Source organism: Megalopta genalis, chromosome 4, assembly GCF_051020955.1.
Source record: "Megalopta genalis isolate 19385.01 chromosome 4, iyMegGena1_principal, whole genome shotgun sequence".
Lineage (NCBI taxonomy): Eukaryota > Metazoa > Arthropoda > Insecta > Hymenoptera > Halictidae > Megalopta > Megalopta genalis.
The window spans coordinates 32,556,871-32,584,326 of NC_135016.1; the positions used below are offsets into that span (position 1 = coordinate 32,556,871).

Below are 27,456 nucleotides of genomic sequence, written 5' to 3' on the forward strand. Positions count from 1 at the left end.
ACGGCTAGGATTATCAAAAGTGTCTAGATGCCCTTGCAGTTCGTTACAGCGTGGTTACAGCAAACGTAGTAACGCAGTGACGTTGAATAGAGTGGCGAAAATACAGCGTTTTTCCGTAACTAATTTCTAGTGCGCATGCGTCCGTAACTAGATTCTCATGAACTTCGTATTCGAACGCGCATGCGTACACGTATACATAAAGACGCCAGTGACATCTTATACAAATATTTGTGTTTCCCTGTTTAAATTTCTTAGTACCACTACAATATGAATGTCGGTATACTCAGATATGTATTTAGCATAATAAAAATAGTTCTTCAAGGAATACTTAATAAATGAAATTATCTACACTTGTTAAATATCGTTTTCTACCATACTGGAATTTAAATATTACTGCGCTTTTTGAAGTCTCCAACGTCTTACATGCAGTCCGTTCACACTCTTATCCGTGTAAAACTGGCTCACCATATTAACCAATATTAATGAAACATAATTCAAAAAATTGCTCACCAATTAGTCTTAATTGCTTACTTATCCTTCTCGAGAAATATCCAAAAAAAACTTTTTGAGACGCCTAGTGACTTTTATGAGAGGCTGAGGGCTTTTAAAAATACGAAAATTCTGAAATAATATACAAACATGCTGCAGACCTATCAAAAAATTGCTCTTTTTATGATTATTGTTAAATAATTACTTCTAATTGCTTACTTCGCCTTTTCGAGAAAATGCCTAAAAGTCATCACACGATCTCGACTTCCTGAAATCGGCCGAAGTCCGTCATTGCAATCAGGGGGTGTCAACTCTATAGAGAAAATTGGGGATACTTGGACAAACTAAAATTCAATATGGCTGCCCACCCGCATGCGCATGTCCATTCCCGCCATTCTGAGCGAAGTCAAGCTGACCGCAAACGAACCAGCAAACTGCAGCGAACAGATATACTGGACATAAACAGTAAGTCACACTTATTTTTTTCCTATAGTCTCTTATATCTTTGTAATAGTATTTAAAGTACATATATTTTTATTTTATATTCTTTTAATTGATCCATCCTATCATCGACAACGTAGTAGCGAGGATATTGGAGCCAATTTTATAATTGCGCGTACGTATATACCTAATTAGAAATGAATTTTTTGCTGTATACCACTATAAAATAGAACAGAAAAAAATCTTTTTCCAATATTAGTTTTGAACTTTGATTATTTTTCTTTCCCCAGTATTATAGTGTATTAAGGATATTTTTCCGAAATTAGGTTATGTACATCATTATATTGTTTTTTTTTAGTTTGTATAATGATGTACATTTTGTATTTTCGAAAAAAATGTACTTGATACATTCTGGCTCTAGAATTCAGAATTTGAATTACCGCTTCTAAATCACCATATTGAATTTTAGTTCGTTCAAGTTTGCAGCTAGTTAGATGGCAGTGCTCCAAAAATTTACTAAGAATCGAGTCCCCTTGAATACGTTACATGAGTAACGTCGCTAGCAGAAGCTGTTCTGTCAAATTAGAGGATAGAAATTGCTTTTTATTTTAAATGACAAATTTTCTATTTAATCTAGAATATAAGTTGTATTGAAAAATGGAAAACGATAGCCCTGTAATATACGGACTTGAGTTTCAAGTATGTAATCAAACAATAAAAACTATAAATCGTGACAGTGTTTTAACAAAATCAATACCTTCATAAATAAAAAATTTAGGAACGTTGTATATATACAATTTTAATCAAAATTTTCTTTATACGATTATATAATTCATCATGGTTTTTAATTGTTATTTTATTATTTTTGACATTATAGAGTAGAGCATTGTCAGCTCAAACAGCAGAAACAGATATTGTCAGATTTCTAGTAGGCACACAGTCATTGGAATTTAATAACAATCAAGTTCATGTAGTGGAATTGCATGAAAAAACAGGTGGTTTAAGGACACAAGTGTTTCACCATCCTATTGGAGAAATTTGGTGCTTGCAAGCATCTCCAGCAGATCCTAATGTGTTCATTACTTGCTATAATACTTTAAGTGGTAATTATGATTAAGTTATCTTTTAACTATAAAGTGAGAAAAGTGAGAAAAATATCTAAAAAATTTTTTAAATATATTTTTATTTAGACGATGGCAGTTGTCAAATGAAAGGAGCTATTTGGAAATTACCAGAATTAAATGAATATACAAATGATGTTGAGAACCTTCTGAAACTAGCTGACATTGATACAACACCATATGGGACAGACCTCAAAACTATTGCCTATCATCCTACTGATGCAACACAAGCGGTCTCAATTGTAGATAATAATTTTGTATTATGGGATTTAAGTAACAGTGGACCACAGGTAATAATAGTTTTTCAAATTTACAGATAAGCAAGTTTGTATTCTTGATTTTTACTTTATTTAGGTTTTAGCTTGTGGCACTTTAGCTAGTAAGGGACAACCACGTTTTACAAATGGAAAGTGGAATCCTCATAATGGTTGCAATCAATTCGTGACGTTAAATGAAAACAATGTTCGTGGATGGGATTTTAGAATTCCTTCTGAACCATCATGGACAATTCTAAATGCACATTCACAAATTATTAGGTAAATAATAAATCTTACTTTTATAAATTATACAACAAAAAACACTTCAATGTAATTCAATTTGTATATTCAGGGATCTAGACTTCAATGCCAATCGTCAATACATCTTATCAACTTGTGGAGATGATGGATACATGAAGTTCTGGGATATTAGATCACCTGCAGAACCAGTATTATCACGTTCAGAGCATTCACATTGGGTGTGGAATATCAGAATTAATCGATTTCATGATCAACTAGTATTGACTTCTAGTAGTGATTCAAGAGTCATACTTAGTAATATTGCTTCCATTTCTTCTGAACCTTTTGGAAATATAGTAACCCCTGAAGATGACAGTACACAAAATGACTTTACTTGCAAGAAAGAAAAGTAATTGCTACAATTTAGTGAACAAAAAACGAAATCTTCTTGAAATTTATATATGTAATATGTTTTAGATTGGAGGATGGAGTCATAGGCAGATACGAAGAGCATGAAGACAGTGTTTATGCAGTTGAATGGTCATCTGCAGATCCTTGGACTTTTGCATCATTAAGTTATGATGGCAGACTAGTTCTTAATAAAGTTCCCAGGAAGTATAAATACCAAATATTACTTTAATATCAAATTTTAGCATCAAATTAAATTAAACAAACTTTATATATATTTCAAAAAGTGGTTTCATTTATTCTTATTTGGACTATAATATTTTACATAATATTTGTAATTACAATAATTAATATTCAGTTATATTAATTTTTTATAATCTATCTGATACTCTGCTAGCTATATTTCTTAGTTGCCCATAAACTTTTGAAGGTGGACTACCCAAAATTAAATTACAAACAGCTCTTCTTGCTAACTGTATGTTCTGGAAGGAACCCAGTATGTGAATTTTACAATCTGCTAACACAATTCTTGTCTTTGTAACATTTTCTATTGTGAATTTTGTTCTTCCTCCCTTTCCTGCTAGCCTACCAATAGCTCTAGAAAGATGATCTCCTTTTAGAGGTTTTACATCTTGAATTTCAAATGTTTCTACAAACAGATCATCTAAACGTATCAAAGCCAAGGCATCCTCAACTTCAAAGCCACATACAAAAGCTTTTACAAAATCAGCGCCCTTTTGTAAATTAGCAATATCAGGTGTTTCCGGAGCTGTACGTAGTTCTATATTTCTTGTATGTAAATTGAATCTTATTTGCAATTGTAAGTGTTCAACGATAGGAGTGAATATTTTCAACCAGTTTTCCTTCAGTGGTGTATACCTATGTGCAGGTACAGGTATCTGAAAATATTTCATTTTATTTTAATAATAACAAACACACTATAGTCGAATTTGTAAACAATCAACTCACTTTTCTTTGCTCTTCACCTTGTACATTTCTAGCTTTTTTCAAGGAAACATGTGGTTTCGTTTTTCCTTCTATGTCATTGACTGCTTCAATCTAAAAACACATTTACAAAGACGCTACTATATTATGAAAGATAAGATTGATTTATCATAACCTTATTTCATACCTCCATACGATTTTCACTGGAACGCCGTTTCTTTCTACCTTGAAATTCAACAAATTCAACTGATTCCGCATTATCAGTTACTTTTTCTTGATCTACACTCATTATGTTAAATATTATATATTTACAAAAATTCTAAATATGTTCCTCACTCAGATGTTGTATACAGCAGGCTTCACTTATACTGAACCCACGCGGTGGCGAAATGGCGACCCGCTTAGAGATACGAAGCAGGTTGAAAAACTGCTTCTCTTCTGATTGGTTGACGCTTCACAGCTACCCAAAAAGAGAAAGTGACGAGTCAGCAAAAGAACACGACAGCACAACACAAGCGAAACCAGTCATACCAACGACCAATGTAGCTTGTCTCACTTTACCATGCTTGCGATCTCACTCTTCTCGCGTATTCGTACGCCTGGCGCTTCATTTGAAACACGCTGCGTGATATTCGATTTGTATTTTTCGCCCCGTAGGATTCTTAATCACATATAGTCTAGCGTATTTGCAAATGACCATTTCTAAAGTTATTAAAATTTTCGAAAACTCGTAAAGTACAATTGAGATAATACTTTCTAGTTTATGAATCTACAAAATTTTGTTAATTCAGCCATTCCAGTACTCCCCCCCTTTTCGAAAGCAACGAATAATTTCTTAATTTTATACAATTTTTACTTCTAAAAATTTGAAAAACAAAGCTGATACATACTTGCATTCATATTCTCTTAGAAAGACTATACATACATTTAATTTAGTAATTACCTAGAAAAAATTCTCGAACTTAGAGATTTTGAAAATTAGAGTTAAGAATGATTGAAGTTTAGGACAATTTAACGGCAAAAAAGATTTAAAAAATATATGAAACAATTCCAAAACGTGTAGTAGAAATTTTGATCCGCAATCTACAACGAAACTAGAAATATAAGAAAAGGGCTATGTTGTTTGGGGGTCTGGGTCTCATAGAAAATTGTATTTTATTTGGACATCGATATTCTCATAATAAGGACTAACTTTCCTGCTTGCACGAATTTGAGGCTTTGAGAAGGACTGTTATTATTAAATAGAGGAGCCTGTGGAACAAAGGAGATTGCTGCTTCTGTGGTTTGAGGAAATGGTACGACGAAATAACCACGGGAGTATTTAATAATATCATTGGTAAGAAGAGTTCTCATAAATATTAAACATAGAAAAGCAATCAATTTATTAACGAAGCTCGTCTGCTGCAACAATTTCTTGAAACTTTTGTGCTCGAAATATTATTTTGTATGTTTGATTCTATCGGCTATTTTCGCTAGAAAATTAAATAGCAAAATTGCTAGTGGGGTGCTTCATCATACTTCTATCAAACAGAATTGTTGCAAATATTAGGAAACGAGAAATAATTAATTAATTAACAAAAGCAATTCGATATAATAACTTAAACAATTCGATCGATTTATGCAAGACGATTAATTGTTAATTGAACCTCGTTGGTACTTTTCATGAACAAATTAAGCGATGAAATAATTTCTTGGGCACCGGATAGCATTATTGCAAAATAAATAATCGCGGATATTAAATAAATGGAAATAATCAAAATTGTCGAAATTATCGATCGCCGTCGATCGTCAAAGTCAGTGGCTAATGAGGGAACCAGTCGCATTTCAAGTAAGCTCTTCAAAAATTGTAATTATAATAAATTAAATTGTTAAGAATTAAGATATAATATAATTTTCAAGGAATATTAGTGCGTGAAGTTATAATATATTAAATCGTTAAGAATTAAGATATAATATAATTTTCAAGGAAACTTAGTGCGTGAAATTAGAATAAATTAAATTGTTAAGAATTAAGATGTAATATCATTTTCAAGGAAACTTAGTGCGTGAAATTACAATAAATTAAATTGTTAAGAATTAAGATGTAATATAATTTTCAAGGAAAATAAAGATTTACTAAGTCACCGACCTATTTGTGCAAGTCTCTTGTTAATTAAACCTCGTTGGTACTTTTCATAAACAATTTAAACGATTAAATAATTTTTCGGGCACCGGATAGCATTATTACAAAATAAATTATCGCGAATATTAAATAATTGAAAATGATCGAAATTATCTATCGCCGTTGATCGTTGTCGGGATTATGGAATAAAAATGAATATGATTCTAATACTTTGCTTAAAAGGACTTTATTTTATTCCTTTATTGAGAGAAGGTATATGGGCGAAACCGATCGAGCGATCAAACTCTACTGAGAGTCCGGTAAGAAGAAACGCTTCTTTTATACCCTTTTTGGGTTCGTCGTGTCCACCAATCAGAGACGTTTTATTTGTCGCGGTTTACATTGTATACGTGACGCTCAGGGCACGATGTACATCAAAAGATACCGGCGATGATGCATCTAATATATACAGATTACGTCACCGTCGCTGCCCGCTGACGGAGCCGGCGAAATGTAAACCGATATCTTAACTGAAGATATCTTACTAAGTAAACTATAGATTAATTTTTGTTCGAGGCTAAAATTTCAACAATCGTCAAAGGCAAGATTAAATTTCTTTGTTAAATTCTGTTAAATACGTTTGTCCTTTGTTTGCTCGTTCGGCTCAAAGCCATTGCTCGAATCTGAAATGTGTGTTCCTCTCTCCTACTGCTGTCTTTGCTGCTGCTATTACTACTCCGCTCCTACTTTCGTTTGCTTCTACCTACTACAAATTCCAGAACCAACACCGCATCGAAATGTAAGGCGCATACTCTTATTTTACCAGTAGTTTTCTCAATTTTTCGAGTACAGTGATCACATACTTGTTGTTAGGATGTTTTCTTTTCAATGATTCGCGTTTTCCGTTTGCATTTAATTATCGAGTAATTAAATTCACACACATTCGTCGAAACAGATTGATTTTGAAGAATAATTCGAAACTAATAACCCTATTTTAGCTAGGATTTTCAGGTCCTTCATTTTCAGATTCTTTATTTTCTCGTACTCAATACTATTGTAAGTCAAAGATTATTGTGTATATTATCATGTATATTATTATGTATATGTAATGTTAATTGGTCACTGTACTCGCTGCGATAGTAATAATAGTTCTTGTAATAGTAGTAGTAGTAGTATTTGGGCAGGCTTTGCCACCCCAACGATCAGCGCAGATGGGCACATCCGCGACTTGTAATAGCGTTGCAAAATAATTTCGCGTTGTTTCAGCAGAGATCAAAATTAGTTATAGATTAAAACCATCGCGATTATCATTAGCATTGAAAGAAAGAATAACAAATAACTAACTGTGTGTGTGCGCGCGCGCGTGTGCGTCGAATGTGCGTGTAGGCTAATTGATTAATTTTGATTATTTCCATTCATTTAATATTCGCGATAATTTATTTTGTAATAATGCTATCCGGTGCCCGAAAAATTATTTCATCGCTTAAATTGTTTATGAAAAGTACCAACGAGGTTTAATTAACAAGAGACTTGCACAAATAGGTCGGTGACTTAGTAAATCTTTATTTTCCTTGAAAAATATATTACATCTTAATTCTTAACAATTTAATATATTATAACTTCACGCACTAATTTTCCTTGAAAATTATATTATATCTTAATTCTTAACAATTTAAGCGTGTACCATAGCTTCAAAATTTAACAATATATTCTTTAATAATTACTTTTTTATTGAGTCAAAGATTGTTATTACTGTAAAAATTTCTGTGTCTTTTAAAATAAATACGGGATACATAAAAATATTTGTAAAAATACAAAAATAATTTATTGTAGCAATCTTGTGGATAAGAAAGTAGTAAATATTACCTTTAATAGCAGTAGGATTACTATTGATGGCTGAAGGGCCATCGCCTCCCTCCATTTTGTTCAGTACGATATTTGAATCTCTATCCACAATGTTCGTTCTAAAAATTAAATGTATTTTTTAATTCAATGTAAAGAAAGCTTGCATATATCACATAATGAACTAAATTAACATTGTATCACCATGGCTTAATTATTTAATAATTAAACACATACAATGGCATAAAATTAAAATTCACTGCTTAATTTTCTACCAATTGTAGCATATTACAGATTCTTATAACAAAGAAATTTCAGATTTTCATTGTGGGAACAATGTAATGGATTGTATTGTAATTCATGGGTGATACACAAAAATTAAACAAGGAGAAATAATTACAAATAACAAATTCTAATGTTTAACTCTCCCTATAAAATACAAAACATCTATAAATCAATATTAATAAGATAAATAGTACGTCAGTGAATCCGATCAGTATTGTTTTCATCAAAGTTTTATGGATGGCTCAAATAAAAAAAAAATTTGTTTATACCAATAAGCAGTATAATGACCCATTAATATTGTTATGCCGTAACACAAGTGAACAAAGTCAAAATTAGATAATTCGGAATTCAAAGTTTCGCAGGTCTCGGAAAAATTTACACGCAACATGCCGGTGGAAGTCGAACTGCGAACATTTTTTAATAAGACACCACTGACGTTGTTACGGCGATACGGAGGTTCACTGCACTCACACACACACACCGTTACCAATGGTAATTTTACAAAGCGTTTGCGATCCTACAAGCTATGACGAACTTTACGCGTGGCTACTTTTTATTTAAACTAAACAAATTCCCGCATAAATGATAAGACATCCGAGCACAGCATGGAGTCATTGTAAACGCGGCCAGTGGCGTTAGTTACCAAAGAATAAAACTCACAGATAATTCGATCTTGAAATAGTAGCCGGCTCACCCGTGAAAGACCGTTACCGATATAACGTGACTATTCTAACTACAAACAACACGGCTGTTTAGAATCGAAAGAAACATTTAGAAACGATGCCATTGCCGCCGTTGCCGTGGTCGCCGCCGCAGACTCGTCCTCCGTCTATCATGAGCAAGCCGATGCTCATCAAGATGGCTCTCGTCACGAAAAAAAACTCTCCCCGACTATTCACTTCCTGTCCACCCATGAATATTTTTCGAACACACCTGTTCGATACTGATTTCAATGGAACCAACAATAAAACCAATGATATTCACTTACGTCTGGTATACCGTGGAAAAATCAGACTTTCTTGTTCTCGAAAATTACCGTCGCCGTACGAGATGGGATGAAAACAGTGATCGCGTCTGACGACGGTGGCGCCGTGGCGCCTGCTTGCCGCGGGAACAGCTTACCTTTTGGCGGGAAAATATTACTCTACAGTTCACCTTTCCTTCTTTTTTCCGACGACACATTTTCTAGAGAGTTCTTTTTTGCAGCCGGACTATTACAGTTGATACGATTCATCTGGAAATATATTAAAAAGTTCGATTTAAAAAGCCGCGGAATCGCAAATCTGCCGCTTTAATTCATCAGGTTCTCTCATGTTCCGGCACTGTATTGAGTATAGAAAAGGCAAGTTTATGTTAATTAATGTCAAGACGATTTCGCAAATAGTCATTGGTCATTGCGCACAGATTTATGAGTGGTGTATGATTAATTGTTCTTTCTTTTAGCTATATAATTCAAGTTTTATACGCCCACGCTTCGCTTTTATTGGCGATCCGTTTCCCCTGATTTACGAGGAGAAATTTCAAATAATAGGTTCCTGTATTTACCGAGCGCACGCGGAAAAATATTGGTTCGGTATGTGCATACATTAATATGAATTAATGTTAACTTTTCAAAGAATTTTTTTTAGTAAACATCACTTTACGATATCATCAATTTGAAAGTATGGGATCACCTTGTTATTGTTTTCTCCAACGGTGATTTTAGTCCATTGTATATGTTAATAGTAGTATAAACAACATTAACCTAGTTCATGTTGATTTAGTTTATCATAACCATTAAAGTGAGTATATTTTTAGATAGACTTATGAAAATACGTTTGAATTATGGTTTTTCATTAAAACAAATTATATATTCTTTTTATTGTAGGTTTATTTTAGAAATTGAAAAATGGCTGATGACGAAGAAGAGAAAGAATATCGTTGGGAGACCGGTTATGAAAAGACATGGTATTTATTTAGTTATTGATATGTTCTTTCTTTACATGTATTCTGTTGGCTTGTAAATAATGGAAATTGTTTTTTATTTAGGGAGGCAATCAAGGAAGATGATCATGGCCTTTTGGAAGCATGAGTTGCAGATATTATTCACAATGCTTGTTGGCAACGCGGGCCAACGAGATTTATAGCACCATTGTAGGCGCAGCGGTCAACGGATTCGCATCTGGCAAACAGGCAGCAAGGCCTGCGTATTTTTTCCAACGGTTTTTAGAACCAAGCCGTGTCATAAACCCGCAATTTCCAAGCGGCGAAAGGAGCGGACCATCTAACGGTCATCGGGGGTGCAAGCGCAGGCCTTGGGTTTTTCCCGCGTGCTTGCTAGACTTCCGTCCACTTTGGGTCATTGCTAGAGGCCCATTCGCCCTCCCCGAAGGAGTGCGTCCTAGACGCTGGGGCCCCACCCCCTTCTGCGGGGGCAGAAACTGTCGGGGCGGTTCGGTCCCTTCCGCAAGGTCAGCGGCGATTTCGGACACGGCGCACGGAAGGGACTTCACTTCTCAAAAAACCCTGACAAGCGGTACATCGGAACACACCAACGGTGGTGTCATACGCAAGGTCGCGAGTTAGCGGGCAGAAATAACTATTGCGACCGAAACATTGGTCCTTCGAGCCGGATACCAGATTTCGGATTTCGATATACAACAATCGGTTACAGAAGTGCAAGCAGCGGTCCGTTAAGTGAATCTGAGCAATCCATCGGAACAGGACTGTTTTCTACAATTCACATCACGACCCTGCCGATCATCGATTCAGGAGAAGTCAGGCGATATATCAAGTCGCAACTTTGTGTCAACTGGATGACATTGTATATCGGTCGGAGATACAAGGGTGATTGCGGACAGAGGTGCCAAGCGGTTCAGTGGACCTTTACATCTATCAAAGGTGAAGAGGAGCAGCAAGGTCCAGCGGGAACGGGTGTAACAATAGTTCACAAAATCCACAATTCGGAAAGGATTCACCGAATCAATTCATCGGAGCGATTCATCATATGGGGAACCAGCACGGCTTGCTGATTCATCATCGCAGCAATTGTCATCGGGCATAACGGCTATCGGTCCATAGGAGTGAGCATCACCGGTGTCCTAGTCCTGAGAGTAAGTCCTTTCCAACAGATTCGACTTGCGTATTTTATATATTGTAATCATGAAGGCTGAATTAAAATCTTTAGTTAGTGAGCGCTTTAGTTAGGCAGCGCTTACGCGGTTAAAAAAGTTCTTTAAAGAACTCACGGTTGAAACTTCTATAGGTTCATTGCAAAAAAGGCTTGAAGCGAATTCGGGATTGTACGATAACTTCAATAAAGTGAAAAGCAAAATTGAATTGCTTGTAATGGGCACAGAAGCGGCAGCTGCTCATGAGATCGAACGGGAGGTATTTGAGGCTACATATTTCGATTTAATTGCGGAAGTAGAGGCGTATATTGCATCTGCTCGGTCATCGGGTAAAACTCAAGGATCCTCAAGTTCGCAATTCTCATCTGTCGTGTCTTCCCCTGTAACCCCCGCACAGCTAGCCGTAAAATTACCGACTATTCAGCTGCCGTCATTTGACGGTAACTATAGCGACTGGGTGAAATTCCGGGACACGTTTCTTTCGCTAATTGATAGCAATGATCTATTATCTGATCTTCAAAAATTTCACTATCTGCATACCTCATTACAGGGAGCGGCTGCTCGTGTTATTCAGTCTCTTGGAATTTCGCATGCTAATTATAAGTTGGCATGGGATGCTTTAAAAACTCGTTATGAGGATTCGACGACATTGTTAAAACATCATGTCAATGCGTTGCTGGATTTAGCTCCAATTTCAAAACAATCGCGAGCGACATTGCGGGAATTTATAGATGATGCGAATAATCATTTAGCGGCCTTACAGTCATTGGCCAGTCCTACAGAAGTTTGGGATGCCCTGGTTGTCCAAATACTGTCCAGAAAATTAGATGTGATTTCTTTGAGAGAATGGGAGAAGCAGACAGTAACTTCTTCCGGGAAGATTACACTTAAACTTTTTGTAGAATTCGCGGAGGATAGGTCGCGATACCTCGAAAATATTGCAACTACGCAGGTAGGAGCAGGAAGGTTTGAATGGCGGTCACAAGGTTCGGGCGTTCGTAAATTTGAAAAGTTGACTACTCACGTTTCTAGTGCCAGCTCACAATGCTCATGTTGCCGCGGTAATCATCCATTATACAAATGTGACAAATTTAAGAAGATTAATCTTAACGACAAAAAGGAAATAGTTCAAAACTCTCAACGATGCTACAAATGTTTGGAAACCGGGCATCGGGTACAGAACTGTACCCGACGGAATTGCTCTGTATGTGATAGGAGGCATCATTCTCTATTACATCGTGATAGTAAGTTTAAACATATTGAGAAAAAGAATGATGATAAGCAGGAATTGTCACCTAATACATCGCAAATATTGCTAGTGACTCTGTTGACTATACCATTTTATCGACTGCCATTGTTTATATAGAAGATTGTAAGGGTCAAAAGCAGGAGTGTAGATTATTATTAGATTCCGGATCTCAAACTAATTTCATAACGCTCGAATTTAGCAAAAAATTGGGAATACCATCTATTCCAGTAAAAACGAGGGTTTCAGGATTAGGAAGAATTCCGAACTCAATCAAAGGTCGGGTAGAGTTAAAGCTGTTTTCCAAATGCTATAGTTTTCGGACTAATATCTCTTGTTTAACTATCAATAATATAACGGAGGACATGCCTAATATGCCTCTAAACAGATCAGCAATATCAGTACCAACAAATATATTTCTGGCGGATTCACATTTCGACAGTTGCAGAAGAGTAGATATGCTCGTCGGCGCTGGTCTATTTTGGAAGGTTTTGTGTGTCGGTCAACACAAAGCCGGGTCTGAGCTATTATGGCAGAAGACTCAGTTCGGTTGGGTTTTAGGGGGAAAATTGACCTGGCCAGCTAGCCACGCGCTGAATCTCACGAATAGATGTAATTTGCAGGTAGTTACAAATTCCGAATTGCAAGGACAGCTAGAAAGATTTTGGAAGATAGAAGAGTTACCGCGTACTAATAATCAAATAAATAACTGTGAAGCGCACTTCTTAGAAACAGCTCATCGGGATTCGAGCGGCCGGTACGTAGTTAGCATTCCATTCAAGGATAACCTTACTAAGTTAGGCAATTCACGCGACCAAGCCGAAAGGCGTTTGCTTGCGTTAGAGCGAAGAATGGTCAGGCAGCCTGAACTGCGGGAACAATATGTTCAATTCATGAATGAGTATGAGACTCTGGGACACATGTCCCAAGTTTCGGATACATATAATGCTTCTGAGTTAAATTATTATCTCCCTCATCACGCCGTCTATAAGCATAGCAGTACAACAACAAAACTTCGTGTAGTATTTGATGGTTCGGCCAAATCATCTTCAGGTCTTGCACTAAATAACACACAATTGGTAGGTCCCACGGTGCAAAGCAATCTATTCTCAATATTAATTAGATTCCGTTTGCATAAATATGTTTTGAGTGCTGATATAGCTAAGATGTATAGGCAGGTGTTGGTTGAGGTTAAAGATAGGCGGTTCCAACCGATTCTGTGGAGAAGGAGTACGGCAGATCCGATTCAGACATATGAACTAAACACGGTGACATACGGTACAGCTTCCGCAACATTTCTTGCAACACGAGTATTGCACCAAGTTGGCCTTGAATGTGCGGAACCTTTTCCGGAAACTAGTAGAATTATAATTAATGATTTCTATGTTGACGATCTGCTGACCGGTACGGAAACCATTTTGGATGCACAAAAATTGAGGGATGAAATAACGAATATTTTAGAACAGGCCGGGTTTCAGTTGCGGAAATGGGCAACAAATAGTCCAAACATTTTAAAAAACAATTTAGAGTCTGTTGAGGATAAGGAAATTAGTATCGATAAAGATCCAAAGACACTTGGTTTATTATGGTCACCAGACGAGGATCTATTCAGATTTTCTTTGTCATTCGTGAAACATAGATGAGTTACAAAACGCGTTATTCTTTCGGAAATAGCCCAGATTTTTGACCCGTTGGGAATCATAGGGTCAATTATCACGCGGGCGTAGATAATAATGCAGGAATTATGGCAATTAAAAACAGGCTGGGACGAATCGATCTCTCAGGAGTTGCACACTCAATGGCAGCAGTATCGCAATGATTTACAGGAATTAGTTTCATTAAAAATTCCGCGTTGCGTAGCAATGGGTAAGCTTGAAAGCACAGAAATACACGGCTTTTCGGACGCATCGGAAAGGACTTACGGGGCGTGTGTCTATCTTCGGTCCTTGACTACGTCAGGTATTTGGGAAGTGCGTTTGCTTTGTGCAAAATCAAGGGTTGCGCCCTTAAAAACAATTTCTGTGCCTCGGTTAGAGCTTTGCGGATCATTACTACTAGCTCAATTAGTAGACAAGGTAAAGCGTGCTTTAAGCATGCCAGTAAATAGCATTCGATATTGGTCGGACTCTACTGTTACGCTCACTTGGCTAAAACAATCTCCAAGTAGATGGAAAACTTTCGTAGCCAACAGGGTATCGGAAATACAGGCATTGAGTGATCCAAATGGTCGACGCACCTGAGGAGAGGCAGGTAAATACTACCATGGTTATTTTTAAAATAGCAGATGATAGTATATTTAAAAGGTTTTCTATAGTTATTCACGTTTGGTGTGAGTAACTGCTTATTGTTTGAGATTCTTTAATAATTTACGGGGATTGCACAAATCCAAGTCGAATCAAATTTACAAAACAAAGGCATTAGCTATTGCAGAGTTGCGTTTAGCAGAAGAAACTTTGTTGCGCCTTGCGCAGGAAGAAGGTTTTTCGGAAGAGCTATCCGCACTACAGAAAACGCGATCGCTTCCCAGATCAAGTACATTGCTTTCGCTTAACCCTTTTCTGGACAGTGTAGGATTAATCAGGGTGGGCGGTAGGTTAGGTAAGGCTTCTATAGCATATTCAAAAAAACATCCTGTTATACTACCGTGAAAGCATCCACTAACGGATTTAATTATCAGGTATGAACATATTAGACTTTTGCATGCAGGTAGCGAACTTGTAACGGCTTCGCTGTGCGAAAAATATTGGCCGTTGGCTTGTAGGCGAAATATAAAGCGCATAGTTAGGAGTTGCGTAAAATGTTTCAAAGTAAATCCGCGGGGCATAGAATGTATCATGGGTGAGCTACCTGCTGCTCGAGTGACACGGGCCTTTCATACCTGCGGTATTGATTATGCGGGTCCTTTTCTCACTAAGGAAAGAACGAGAAGTAAAGTGACTACAAAATCTTATTTGTGCGTATTCGTATGTTTTGTTACTAAAGCTGTTCACCTGGAATTAGCCACAGATCTCAGCACGGAGGCATTACTGAATTGTTTTAAAAGATTCATAGCACGTAGGGGTCGATCCCACTGTATTGTTACGGATAACGGAACAAATTTTATTGGAGCTCGAAACGAGCTAAAGGAATTAGGAACATTGTTAAATAGTAACAAATATAATTCAAAGATTTCGAATTTGTTAAGCGAAGAGCGTATAGAGTGGCGACTGAGTCCTCCACATGCGCCTCATTTTGGAGGATTATGGGAGAGTGGAGTAAAATCAGCCAAATACCATTTAAAGCTAACGTTCGAAGAATTATACACATTGTTAACGCAAGTCGAATCATGTCTAAATTCACGACCTATAAGTCCAATATCATCCGATCCAAATGATTTAAATCCTCTCACTCCTGGGCATTTTTTAATAGGTGATGCTCCCACCGCATTACCAAGCCCTGATCTCACGGACATTAAGACGAATCGATTAAGCAGATTTCAACTAATACAACAGATGTTCCAGCATTTCTGGCAGCGTTGGAAAAAGGAATATTTGCATCAGTTGCAGCAGCGCTCTAAATGGCGTACATCTTCACCACAGACATTGGAAGTTGGTACCTTGGTTCTTATCAAGGAAGATAATCTGCCACCATTGCGTTGGCGTTTGGGCAGGATCAAGGAGCTTCATCTTGGTACTGATGGTGGAGCACGAGTAGCGACAGTCAAAACTGCGGATGGCATATTCAAGAGGCCAGTTGCTAAATTATGCATGCTACCTATTGATGACATCGACTCCAAATTAGATGTCAATGATTCGAATATTGATAAAATCTAGATTATATTGTATATATTTGTATTTAGTAGTTAGCGTTTGTATATATTGTATATATTGTGAGTTCTATTTTTAGGATAAGTTCGTAACCATTAGCTATTATTTTGAACATGCACAGCTTGTTCAAGGTGGGCGGAATGTTGGCGACGCGGGCCAACGAGATTTATAGCACCATTGTAGGCGCAGCGGTCAACGGATTCGCATCTGGCAAGCAGGCAGCAAGGCCTGCGTATTTTTTCCAACGGTTTTTAGAACCAAGCCGTGTCATAAACCCGCAATTTCCAAGCGGCGAAAGGAGCGGACCATCTAATTGGTTAATCTAACGGTCATCGGGGGTGCAAGCGCAGGCCTTGGGTTTTTCCCGCGTGCTTGCCAGACTTCCGTCCACTTTGGGTCATTGCTAGAGGCCCATTCCCCCACCCCGAAGGAGTGCGTCCTAGACGCTGGGGCCCCACCCCCTTCTGCGTAACTGCATCCTTTTTGGGGGAAAAGCGAGAAACTGTCGGGGGCGGTTCGGTCCCTTCCGCGAGGTCAGCGGCGATTTCGGACACGGCGCACGGAAGGGACTTCACTTCTCAAAAAACCCTGACAAGCGGTACATCGGACCACACCAGCGGTGGTGCCATACGGAAGGGTCTTCACTTCTCACAAAAACCTGACAAGCGGTACATCGGAACACACCAACGGTGGTGTCATACGCAAGGTCGTGACTTAGCAGGCAGAAATAACTATTGCGGCCGAAACAATGCTAAAAGAAAACGTCAGATGGATAAGAAGGTTGGTGCCAGGTTGAGGATGATGAGGCACCTTTACATAATTCTCGATGTTTCTGAATCAATGGGCAATCAGGATCTGAAACCAACTCGTTTCTTATGTTCTTTAAAGGTATATATTTGCTAATTGCTGGTTATTATTTTTTTTTACTGCATTATTTTATATTACTTATTATCATTATGCGGTTTAAGCTTCTAGAGGATTTTGTTGATGAATTCTTTTATCAAAATCCTATAAGCCAACTAGGAGTAATTGTTACAAGAAATAAAAGAGCAGAAAAAATCAGTGATTTGGGTGGAAACTCTAAAAAACATATTAAGGTAGATCCTTTTTTTATTATTATCAACCAGTGATCTGTCTTGTTAAATACATTTTTTTTTTACTTTTTAGAAATTACATGCTATGCAACAACTTCAACCAATAGGTGAACCATCGTTACAGAATTCACTGGAATTAGCTTTAAAATCCTTGCGACTTCTACCATCGCTAGTAAAGAAATATTAATAATTATAGGAGCTCTAACAACATGTGACCCTGGAGATATCAATGAAACGATACAAGTATGTGTTATTGTACATAGTTCAGAAGCTGTTTACGTTATTTTAATAATAATTTACTATAATTCTAGAGCATGAAAACAGATTGTGTAAGGTGTAGCGTGATAGGATTAGCTGCTGAGTTATTTATTTGTAAAAGAATGGCCACAGCAACTGGTGGAGAGCATGGTGATATCACATCATGGTGAGATCATTGGATGATAAGTATTACAAAGAGCAATTAAATATGCACATAGATCCACCACCAGCTGCAACCAGATTGGATGCTGCTCTTGTAAAGATGGGTTTCCCTCATCATGCTTTACAGTCTTCTGGAACTGAAACATTCATGGCAATGTGCATGTGGTAAATTTATAAACATATAAAAATTTTATTATACATTTGTTTAATTGTATAATAGAAACAACATATTTGCTTTACAGCCATGCAGTGAGCGCAGATGAAACTGTTAAACTTACAAGTACAGGATATCTGTGTCCACAGTGCCTTAGTAAACATTGCGAACTTCCTGTTGAATGTAGAGCCTGTGGACTCACCTTGGTATCTGCTCCTCATTTAGCTCGATCTTATTATTGTTTATTCCCTGTTGAGTCATTTAGAGAAGTACCATTTGAAGGAACACCCTCAATTTGTTATGGCTGCCAAAAGACTTTATCCCAAAAAGACAAAAAGGTATAGCGCACACTTTTTAGTAGGTAAAGATATATATACACGCGTAACTCTATTTAAATTGAAATGTATGTTTACAGATATACATTTGTAACAAATGTAATCAAACGTCTTGTTTGGACTGTGAAATATTTATTCACGAGTCTTTACACACGTGTCCAGGCTGTGCAACAAATCCAGATACATATCAAAGGTCCACGGAAATAACTTAATGTACTGAATGTATGTAGGGTAATATTAATCATTTTAATTATTTTGTGCTAAATATTTTAATAGTGAATACTGTGATCTAGAATCAGTTTTATATAGAAGAAATTCTTAGAACTGATTGATTCATGATACACGTATATGAAGATCTCCTTTTCCAAGAAAGGAATAGATAAATGAAAAGATAAATAAGTTACAAAAAGTAATTATAATGGTAGTTATTTATTTTCTCACAGGAACCATTTCCTCCAACACACGAGTTAATCGTGTTATTTGGAGAATAATCTTCTAATTCATATTTTAATATCTCCAATGAACTAAAATCAATTTCCATAAAGTTGACGTGATTATAATTGATGAATGAATTAATGATGAAATGATGAATGATTAATCTATTAAATGCCAGGGATCATAATCATTATCTAACCGGATTGAACATTCGGGAAAATTATTGCAATCTGTAATATCCATGAATGAATAATTGTAATTATATGATTAATTATAATCAAGTTAAACTTAAGGGATTATGGTAGAAAGTGTATGGTGCATACTTTTTAGTAGAATACATGTTAAAATGATATTTTATTATTTTTTCTGCACTAGGTAAAAACTATTGTCATATAGAGTTCTATATTACTCCCTTTAAAATTACTCCTTATTTTTCTAATTAAATGTTAACTTTGCATGAATTGTGCATTAGAATTAAACCTAATTCTTCAAGTATTACCATAACCGACAGCTGTGTGTCAAAAGATGTGATGTTTAAGATTATTGATGTGGAATAATCGCTTTATCATTTGCTAGAATCCTGGTTTGTCGTTGTATAAAAACAGAATTTGTTTTAGTTTGTGACTAACGATTAATGTTTTATAATAAGGTCCCTAAAAAGCCGTTTGTGTACAACTGAATGATACAGAGATATTTCTTTCTCTCCTTCAGACAGGGAACCTGAAGTTTTTCAAGCGTTAACGCGGCCGCTTTAAAATCATGGTGGGAGGTGATTGAAGTTTATTAGCTAGCGGGCAGGTGGAAGCGAGCATCGTTATATTAGAGCACATTATTAGTTTGCGATCGTACTCCAGTGCGACCGGTTCCACAGTGTCGACCTACTTCCGATTCAGTTACGTATGACCATCCTGCCTGGACAAAGTGTCCTCGTATGCGAGACGTTTCCCTCGCGCCTGGTTGTACTTCTAACACGCATCTCCGAAATTAGGTAAGATTTTTACCATGAAAATTTAACATGTTTCTATTCTCTCATTTATGTTTGTTTGAAACATTTGTCGCATTTGCTTCTAAGTGGACTGCGGATCCTCTTCTGAAATAAGATTTTTGTGGCATGAGGTGTAAAAGTTAAAGCCAAGCAGGTGGTCGTTATTTCGGTAGATTAATTTTAACATGTTAAGTTCGAAGTAAACTAAATATTGAATTTAACAGGGATACTTTAGACTGTGTTTCTTACAATCTCATAACATTTTTGTATATATTCTACTTTTACTAAAACCATCAACTATTTCTTCATTCTTGCTTTTTATCAATTTATTAGTCAGTTGCTATTTACTTTTTGCTTCGCTTATGTTATGTCCTTATCGTTTGATCTACCAAGCAGGCCCAAGTGACCTGCTTCACATTTCTTTTTGTATCACAATGAACAAATTTTAACAAGTGTTTTCTTGTAGGTTTCATAATAAATAACCTATCATTCACGAACTGTTATTGATAAGTTATCAGCGGATGAACCAGCACAGACAGGACTCTTTACTGTCTGATGAAAATGAAGGATCTCGACGCTATTTTGTTTTCGAAGTTATCAAGAATGACACTGTTTAGTTAATTTAGTTAATTTGCTGCGTAAGTGAAATTGTAAATCATTATATACGGAACAATCTTAACACTAGTCGAAATGATGGTTTTTTAATTTACTAATTTTTTAATTTACGACTATTCATATCGTAAAGATACATTTATGAGTTATTTATTCAATTTATATATAATATATAATTTACGACAAATGTTACAATAATACTTGTTACAAATCAGAATAAATGTCCTATTGTTGCTTTTATAAACTAATAGAAAACAGCTGGTTTTTGTGCTCCGTAAATGTAATATTAATGAACCGTGCAACTCTATGGCTAAGAAAATGGTACCGATAAATGTTGGAATAAAAATCGGAAGAAGTTGAAAAGTAGCTGATCTTACTTATTGTATTGTGTTTATTTGTATTATATTTGTGGTAATTAATCCTTTGCACTCGAAGCCATTTTAACTGTAAATCTAAACTAATTTTTCTGACTTATAGTATTTCCATTTTGTATGACAAAGTGTATTCTGTGCATATGAAATTGAGTCTTGTGGTGACTCGTAACAACAGTTACATTTTTAACAATTTTTAAAAGATCTAAACTTTGTTAATATAAAAATTATCTTGGAACGTGATACAACAATTTTAGTGGTGCTTCAGAGACACCACTCGAGTGCAAAGGGTTAATAAACAAGGTGTCCCATTATTATGTTGACGCTCGGAAAGGGGTGATTCTTGAGATTATTTCAAGTAACTTTTTCCTTAGCGAAAATGCAATCCACGACTTTGTCCACGAGTTATTAACAAAAACAGTGACCAATGAGAGACGAATCCGGCTGGCGCAAGGCGCCTTTATCTCGAGTTGTGTTCGTTAATTTTGTTTAAACATTAGATAGTAAAACGGGCAAGAGAATGCTAGGTGGTTTCATTAGGAAAAGAAATTCTTATAATTATTGTAGCCGAAGGTCAACGCTTTCGGAGCGACCTTCGAAATTACGTAGCCGATCGGTTTCGCAGGTCCCGGGCGTTTACCCCACACGATGTACGTGTGCGTGCGTACGCGAGTGTCGCGATATAAACATTGCGAATTGCGACGCTGCTAGGACGATCGGCTGGTGACGGCGGCTGCTAGAATGGTCGGCTGACGTCATGAGCTGGCTACGACCATTGGCTGGCGTCGGGCGCTGGCTAGGACGATCGGCTGGCGTCGCGCGCTGGCTAGGACGATCGGCTGGCGTCGGGCGCTGGCTAGGACGATCGGCTGGCGTCGCGCGCTGGCTAGGACGATCGGCTGGCGTCGGGCGCTGGCTAGGACGATCGGCGGGCGTCGGGCACAGGTTGAACGAAACGAACAAATTCGAAAGGACGCGACAGAACACGACAGAACGCGACGAACGTCGTAACGCAATTTACGATTATACGAATCACGATTACGGTTTAGGATACGGATAACGATAGGGGATTATAATATAACGAACACGGCTTAAAAAATAGAATAGTTTACAAAACCTATTATCTCGAAATTATTATTAAAACAGCTAGAAATAATAAATGCATCGATAGAATATTTTTGATGTAACGATTCTTCGATAAATTCGTGCTTTAAAAATTACTTCGTATGTTCGACGTTATTAATTACTTCCGCTACTAAATGTTACAACGAAATAGCCACGGGATTTTTTAATAATACCATATGCAATAAGAATTCTAGTTAATATTAAACATCGAAAAGCAATCGATTTATCAACGAAGCTCGTCTGCTGCAACAATTTCTTGAAACTTTTGTGCTCGAAATATTACTTTGTATGTTTGATACTATCGGCTATTTTCGATAGAAAATTAAATAGCAAAATTGCCAGTGGGGTACTTCACCATACTTCTATCAAACAGAATTGTTGCAAATATTAGGAAGCGAAAAATAATAAACAACTCGTGCGAAATACACGATTTTCAAATTCGAGCGAAATGCACGATTCAGATTCAATTCCATGTGAGCCTAACGATTTTGCTTCAAATTCACGAGAAAGAAACGATTTAGCTTCAAATTCATGCGAAGCACGTGATTTAGCTTCAAATTCATGAGAAACAAATGATTTCGCTTCAAGTACGTGCGATATAAATGGTATAACATCAAATGCAGGCTAAGCAAACGAGTTAGCTTCAAATGCAAGGCAAACACATGATTTAGCTTCAAATGCATGCGAAGTAGAAGGCTTAGCTTCAAAACCATGCGAAATGAATGGTTTAGCTTCAAATACTTGCGGTTTAAATGAAATAGCTTCAAGTGCATGCCAAACAAATGAGTTAGCTTCAAATCCATGCGAAACACATGACTTAACTTCAAATAAATGCGAAGTAGAAGGCTCATCTTCAAATCCATGTGAAACAAATGGTTTAGCCTCAAAGTCATGTGATATACATGATTTCGCTTCAACTGCATGCGAAACAATCGAGATAGCTTCAAATCTATGCGAAACACATGATTTATCTTCAAATCAATGCGCAGTAGAAGGCTTATCTTCGAATCCATGCGAAACAAATGATTTAGCTTCAACTACTTGTGATATACATGATTTAGCTCCAACTGCATGCGAAACGAACGAGTTAGCTTCAAATCCAAGCGAAACACATGATTTAGCTTCAAATCAATGCGAAGTAGAAGACTTATCCACAAATCCATGCGAAACAAATGGTTTAGCTACAAATACATGTGATATACATGATTTAGCTTCAAATGCATGCGAAACAATCGAGTTAGCTTCAAATACATACGAAACAAATAATTTAGCTTCAAATCAATGCGAAGTGGAAGGCTTATCTTCGAATCCATGCGAAACAAATGGTTTAGCTTCAAATACATGTGATATACATGATTTAGCTTCAACTGCATGCGAAACAATCGAGTTAGCTTCAAATCCATGCGAAACACATGATTTAGCTTCAAATCAATGCGCAGTAGAAGGCTTATCTTCGAATCCATGCGAGACGAATGATTTAGCTTCAAATACTTGTGATATACATGATTTAGCTGCAACTGCAGGCCAAACAAACGATTTAGCTTCAAATCCATGCGAATCGCATGGTTTAGCTTCATAATCTTGCGAAACAGATGGTTTAGATTCAGATACTTGTGATAAACATTATTTATATCCAGCTATAGGCGAAACAAACGATTTAGCTTCAAATCCATGCGAAACACATGATTTAGCTTCAAATCAATGCGAAGTAGAAGGCTTACCTTCGAATCCATGCGAACATTGGTTTAGCTTCAAATACTTATGATATACATGATTTAGCTTCAACAGCATGCGAAACAAACGAGATAGCTTGAAATCCATGCTAAACACATGATTTAGCTAGAAATGAATGCGAAGTAGAAGGCTTATCTTCGAATCCATGCGAAACAAATGGTTTAGATTCAAGTACTGGTGATATACATGAGTTATCTTCAAATGCAGGCGAAACAAACGAGTTAGCTTCAAATCCATGCGAAACACATGATTTAGCTTCAAAACAATACGAAGTAGAAGGCGTAGCTTCAAATCCATGCGAAATAAATGATTTACCTTCAAATACTTGCGAAATAAATGATTTAGCTTCAAATCAATGCGATGTAGTAGGTTCAGCTTGAAATCCTTGCGAAACAAATGATTTAGCTTCAAATAAATGCGGAGTAGAAGGCTTAGTTTCAAATCCATGCGAAACAAATGGTTTAGCTTCAAATACTTGTGAAATACATGATTTAGCTTCAACTGCATGCGAAACAAATGATTTAGATTAATATTCATGCGAAAAAAATGGTTCAGCTTCAAATACTTGTGATATACATGATTTAGCTTCAACTGCATGCGAAACAAACGAGTTAGCTTCAAATCCATGCGAAACACATGATTTAGCTTCAAATGAATACGAAGTAGAAGGATTAGCTTGAAATCAATGCGAAAGAAATGGTTTAGCTTCAAATACTTGTGACATACATGATTTAGCTTCAACTGCATGCGAAACAAACGAGTAAGCTTCAAATCCATGCGAAACACACTATTTAGATTCTAATCAATGCGAAGTAGAAGGCTTATCTTCAATTCCATGCGACACAAATGGTTTAGCTTCAAATACTTGGGATATGCATGATTTAGCTTCAACTGCATGCCAAACAAACGAGTTAGCTTCAAATCCATGCGAAACACATGATTTAGCTTCAAATGAATGCAAAGTAGAAGGCTTAGTTTCAAATCCATAAGAAACAAATGATTTAGCTTCAAATACTTGCGATATAGATGATTTAGATTCAACTGCATGCGAAACAAACGAGTTAGCTTCAAATCAATGCAAGGTAGAAGGTTTAGCTTCAAATCCATGCGGAACGTATGATTTCGCTTCAAATCAATGCAGAATAGCAGGTATAACTTCAAATGCATGCGAAACCATCGAGTTACCCTCAAAGCCATGCCAAACACATGGCTTAGCTACAAATCATTGCGATGTAGAAGGTTTAGCTTCAAATCCACGCGAAACAAATGATTTAGCTTCACATACTGCGGCATAAATGATTTAGCTTCAACTGAATGCGAAACAAACGAGTTATCTTTAAATCCATGCGAAACGCATGATTTGGTTTGAAATCAATGCGGAGTAGAAGCTTTTCCTACAAATCCATGCGAAACAAACGGTTCAGCTGCAAATACTTGCGATATAAATGACTTAGCTTCAACTGCATGCGAAACAAACGAGTTAGCTTCAAATCCATGCGAAACACATGACATAGCTTGAAATCAATGCGGAGTAGAAGGTTTAGCTTCAAATCCATGCGAAACACCTGATTTAGCTTGAAATCAATGCGGAGTAGAAGGTTAAGCTTCAAATCCATGCGAAACAAACGATATAGCTTCAAATACTAGCGATATAAATGATTTAGCTTCAACTGCATGCGAAACAAGCGAGTTAGCTCCAAATCTATGCGAAACACATGACTTAGCTTGAAATCAATGCAGAGTAGAAGACTGAGTTTCAAATCCATAAGAAACAAATGATTTAGCTTCTAATACTTGCGATATAAATTGTATAGATTCAAATGCGTGCAAAACAAACGAGTTACCTTCACATTCATGCGAAACGCATGATTTAGCTTCAAATTAATGCGGAGTAGAAGGTTTAGCTTCAAAACCATGCGAAACAAATGATTTAGCTTCAAATACTTGCGATATAGATGATTTAGATTCAACTGCATGCGAAACAAACGAGTTAACTTCAAATCCATGCGAAACGCATGATTTGGTTTGAAATCAATGCGGAGTAGAAGGTTTTCCTTCAAATCCATGCGAAACAAACGGTTCAGCTGCAAACACTTACGATATAAATGACTTAGCTTCAACTGCATGCGAAACAAACGAGATACCTTCACATTCATGAAAAACACATGAATTAGTTTCAAATCAATGTGAAGTAGACGGTTTAGCTTCAAATCTATGCGAAACAAATGGTTCTGCATCAAATACTTGTGATATACATGATTTAGCTCCAACTGCATGCGAAACAAACATGTTAGTTTCAAATCCATGCGAAACACATGGTTTAACTTTAAATCAATGCAAAGTAGAAGGCTTATCTTCGAATCCATGCGAAACACATGATTTAGCTTTAAATCAATGCGAAGTAGAAGGTTTAGCTTCAAATAAATGCGATACAAATGATTTAGCTTCAAATATTTGCGATATACATGATTTAGCTTCAACTGGAAGCGAAACAAGCGAGTTAGCTTCTAATCCATGCGAAACACATGATTTAGCTTCAAACCAATGTGGAGTAGAAGGTTTTGCTTCAAATGCATGCGAAACACATGATTTAGTTTCAAATCAAAGCAGAGTAGATGGTTTATCGTCAAATCCATGCGAAAGAAATGATATAGCTTCAAATCAATGCGGAGATGAATGTTTATCTTCATATCCATGCGAAACAAATGATTTAGCTTCAGATGAATGCGAAGAAGAGGGCTTAGTTTCAAATCCATAAAAAACGAATGATTCAGCTTCAAATACATGCTATATAAATGATTTAGCTTCAACTGCAAGTGAAACAGACATGTTAGTTTCACATTCAAGCGAAACACATGATTTAGCTTCAAATCAATGCGAAGTAGAAGGCTTAGCTTCAAATCCATGCGAAACGATTGAGTTAGCTTCAAATACTTGCGAATATAAGTGATATAGCTTCAAATGCAGGCGAAACAAACGAGTTTGCTTGAAATGCATGCGAAACACATGATTTAGCTTCAAATGAATGCGAAGTAGAAGGATTAGCTTCATATCCATGCGAAACATATGGTTTAGCTACAAATACATGTGATATACATGATTTAGCTTTAACTGCATGCGAAACAAACGAGTCAGCTTCAAATCCGTGCGAAACACATGATTTAGCTTCAAATTCATGCGAAACACATGATTTAGCTTTAAATTCATGCGAAACAAACGGTTCAGCTGCAAACACTTACGATATAAATGACTTAGCTTCAACTGCATGCGAAACAAACGAGATACCTTCACATTCATGAAAAACACATGAATTAGTTTCAAATCAATGTGAAGTAGACGGTTTAGCTTCAAATCTATGCGAAACAAATGGTTCTGCATCAAATACTTGTGATATACATGATTTAGCTCCAACTGCATGCGAAACAAACATGTTAGTTTCAAATCCATGCGAAACACATGGTTTAACTTTAAATCAATGCAAAGTAGAAGGCTTATCTTCGAATCCATGCGAAACACATGATTTAGCTTCAAATGAATGCAAAGTAGAAGGCTTAGTTTCAAATCCATAAGAAACAAATGATTTAGCTTCAAATACTTGCGATATAGATGATTTAGATTCAACTGCATGCGAAACAAACGAGTTAGCTTCAAATCAATGCAAGGTAGAAGGTTTAGCTTCAAATCCATGCGGAACGTATGATTTCGCTTCAAATCAATGCAGAATAGCAGGTATAACTTCAAATGCATGCGAAACCATCGAGTTACCCTCAAAGCCATGCCAAACACATGGCTTAGCTACAAATCATTGCGATGTAGAAGGTTTAGCTTCAAATCCACGCGAAACAAATGATTTAGCTTCACATACTGCGGCATAAATGATTTAGCTTCAACTGAATGCGA

At 36.6% G+C, this 27,456-nt stretch overlaps 2 protein-coding genes and 1 pseudogene across 3 annotated transcripts; 2 read left to right on the forward strand and 1 right to left on the reverse strand.

The window, feature by feature from the left end:
• Positions 1–1,439: 1,439 nt before the first annotated feature.
• LOC117227945 (EARP-interacting protein homolog) lies at positions 1,440–3,242 on the forward strand. The gene is made up of 6 exons (XM_033483501.2): positions 1,440–1,629; positions 1,808–2,033; positions 2,121–2,341; positions 2,406–2,587; positions 2,661–2,957; positions 3,026–3,242. Exons 1-6 carry the CDS (start codon positions 1,588–1,590, stop codon positions 3,186–3,188), a joined length of 1,131 nt encoding a protein of 376 aa, XP_033339392.1. The 5' UTR covers positions 1,440–1,587; the 3' UTR covers positions 3,189–3,242.
• On the reverse strand, positions 3,224–7,957 carry l(1)G0004 (RNA-binding protein pno1). Its single transcript, XM_076520995.1, has 4 exons — positions 7,869–7,957; positions 4,089–4,361; positions 3,926–4,015; positions 3,224–3,855 (listed from the first exon to the last, which is right to left on the reverse strand). The coding sequence occupies exons 2-4, from the start codon at positions 4,188–4,190 to the stop codon at positions 3,328–3,330; spliced, it is 720 nt and encodes a 239-aa protein (XP_076377110.1). The 5' UTR covers positions 4,191–4,361; positions 7,869–7,957; the 3' UTR covers positions 3,224–3,327.
• A 1,756-nt stretch (positions 7,958–9,713) lies between these two features.
• On the forward strand, positions 9,714–19,717 carry LOC117221532 (general transcription factor IIH subunit 2-like; annotated as a pseudogene). The gene is made up of 10 exons (XR_013033156.1): positions 9,714–9,910; positions 9,997–10,076; positions 10,158–10,214; positions 17,035–17,179; positions 17,260–17,388; positions 17,459–17,628; positions 17,697–17,970; positions 18,048–18,297; positions 18,375–18,516; positions 19,441–19,717. The product of XR_013033156.1 is annotated as a general transcription factor IIH subunit 2-like (transcript).
• The last annotated feature ends 7,739 nt before the right edge of the window (positions 19,718–27,456 follow it).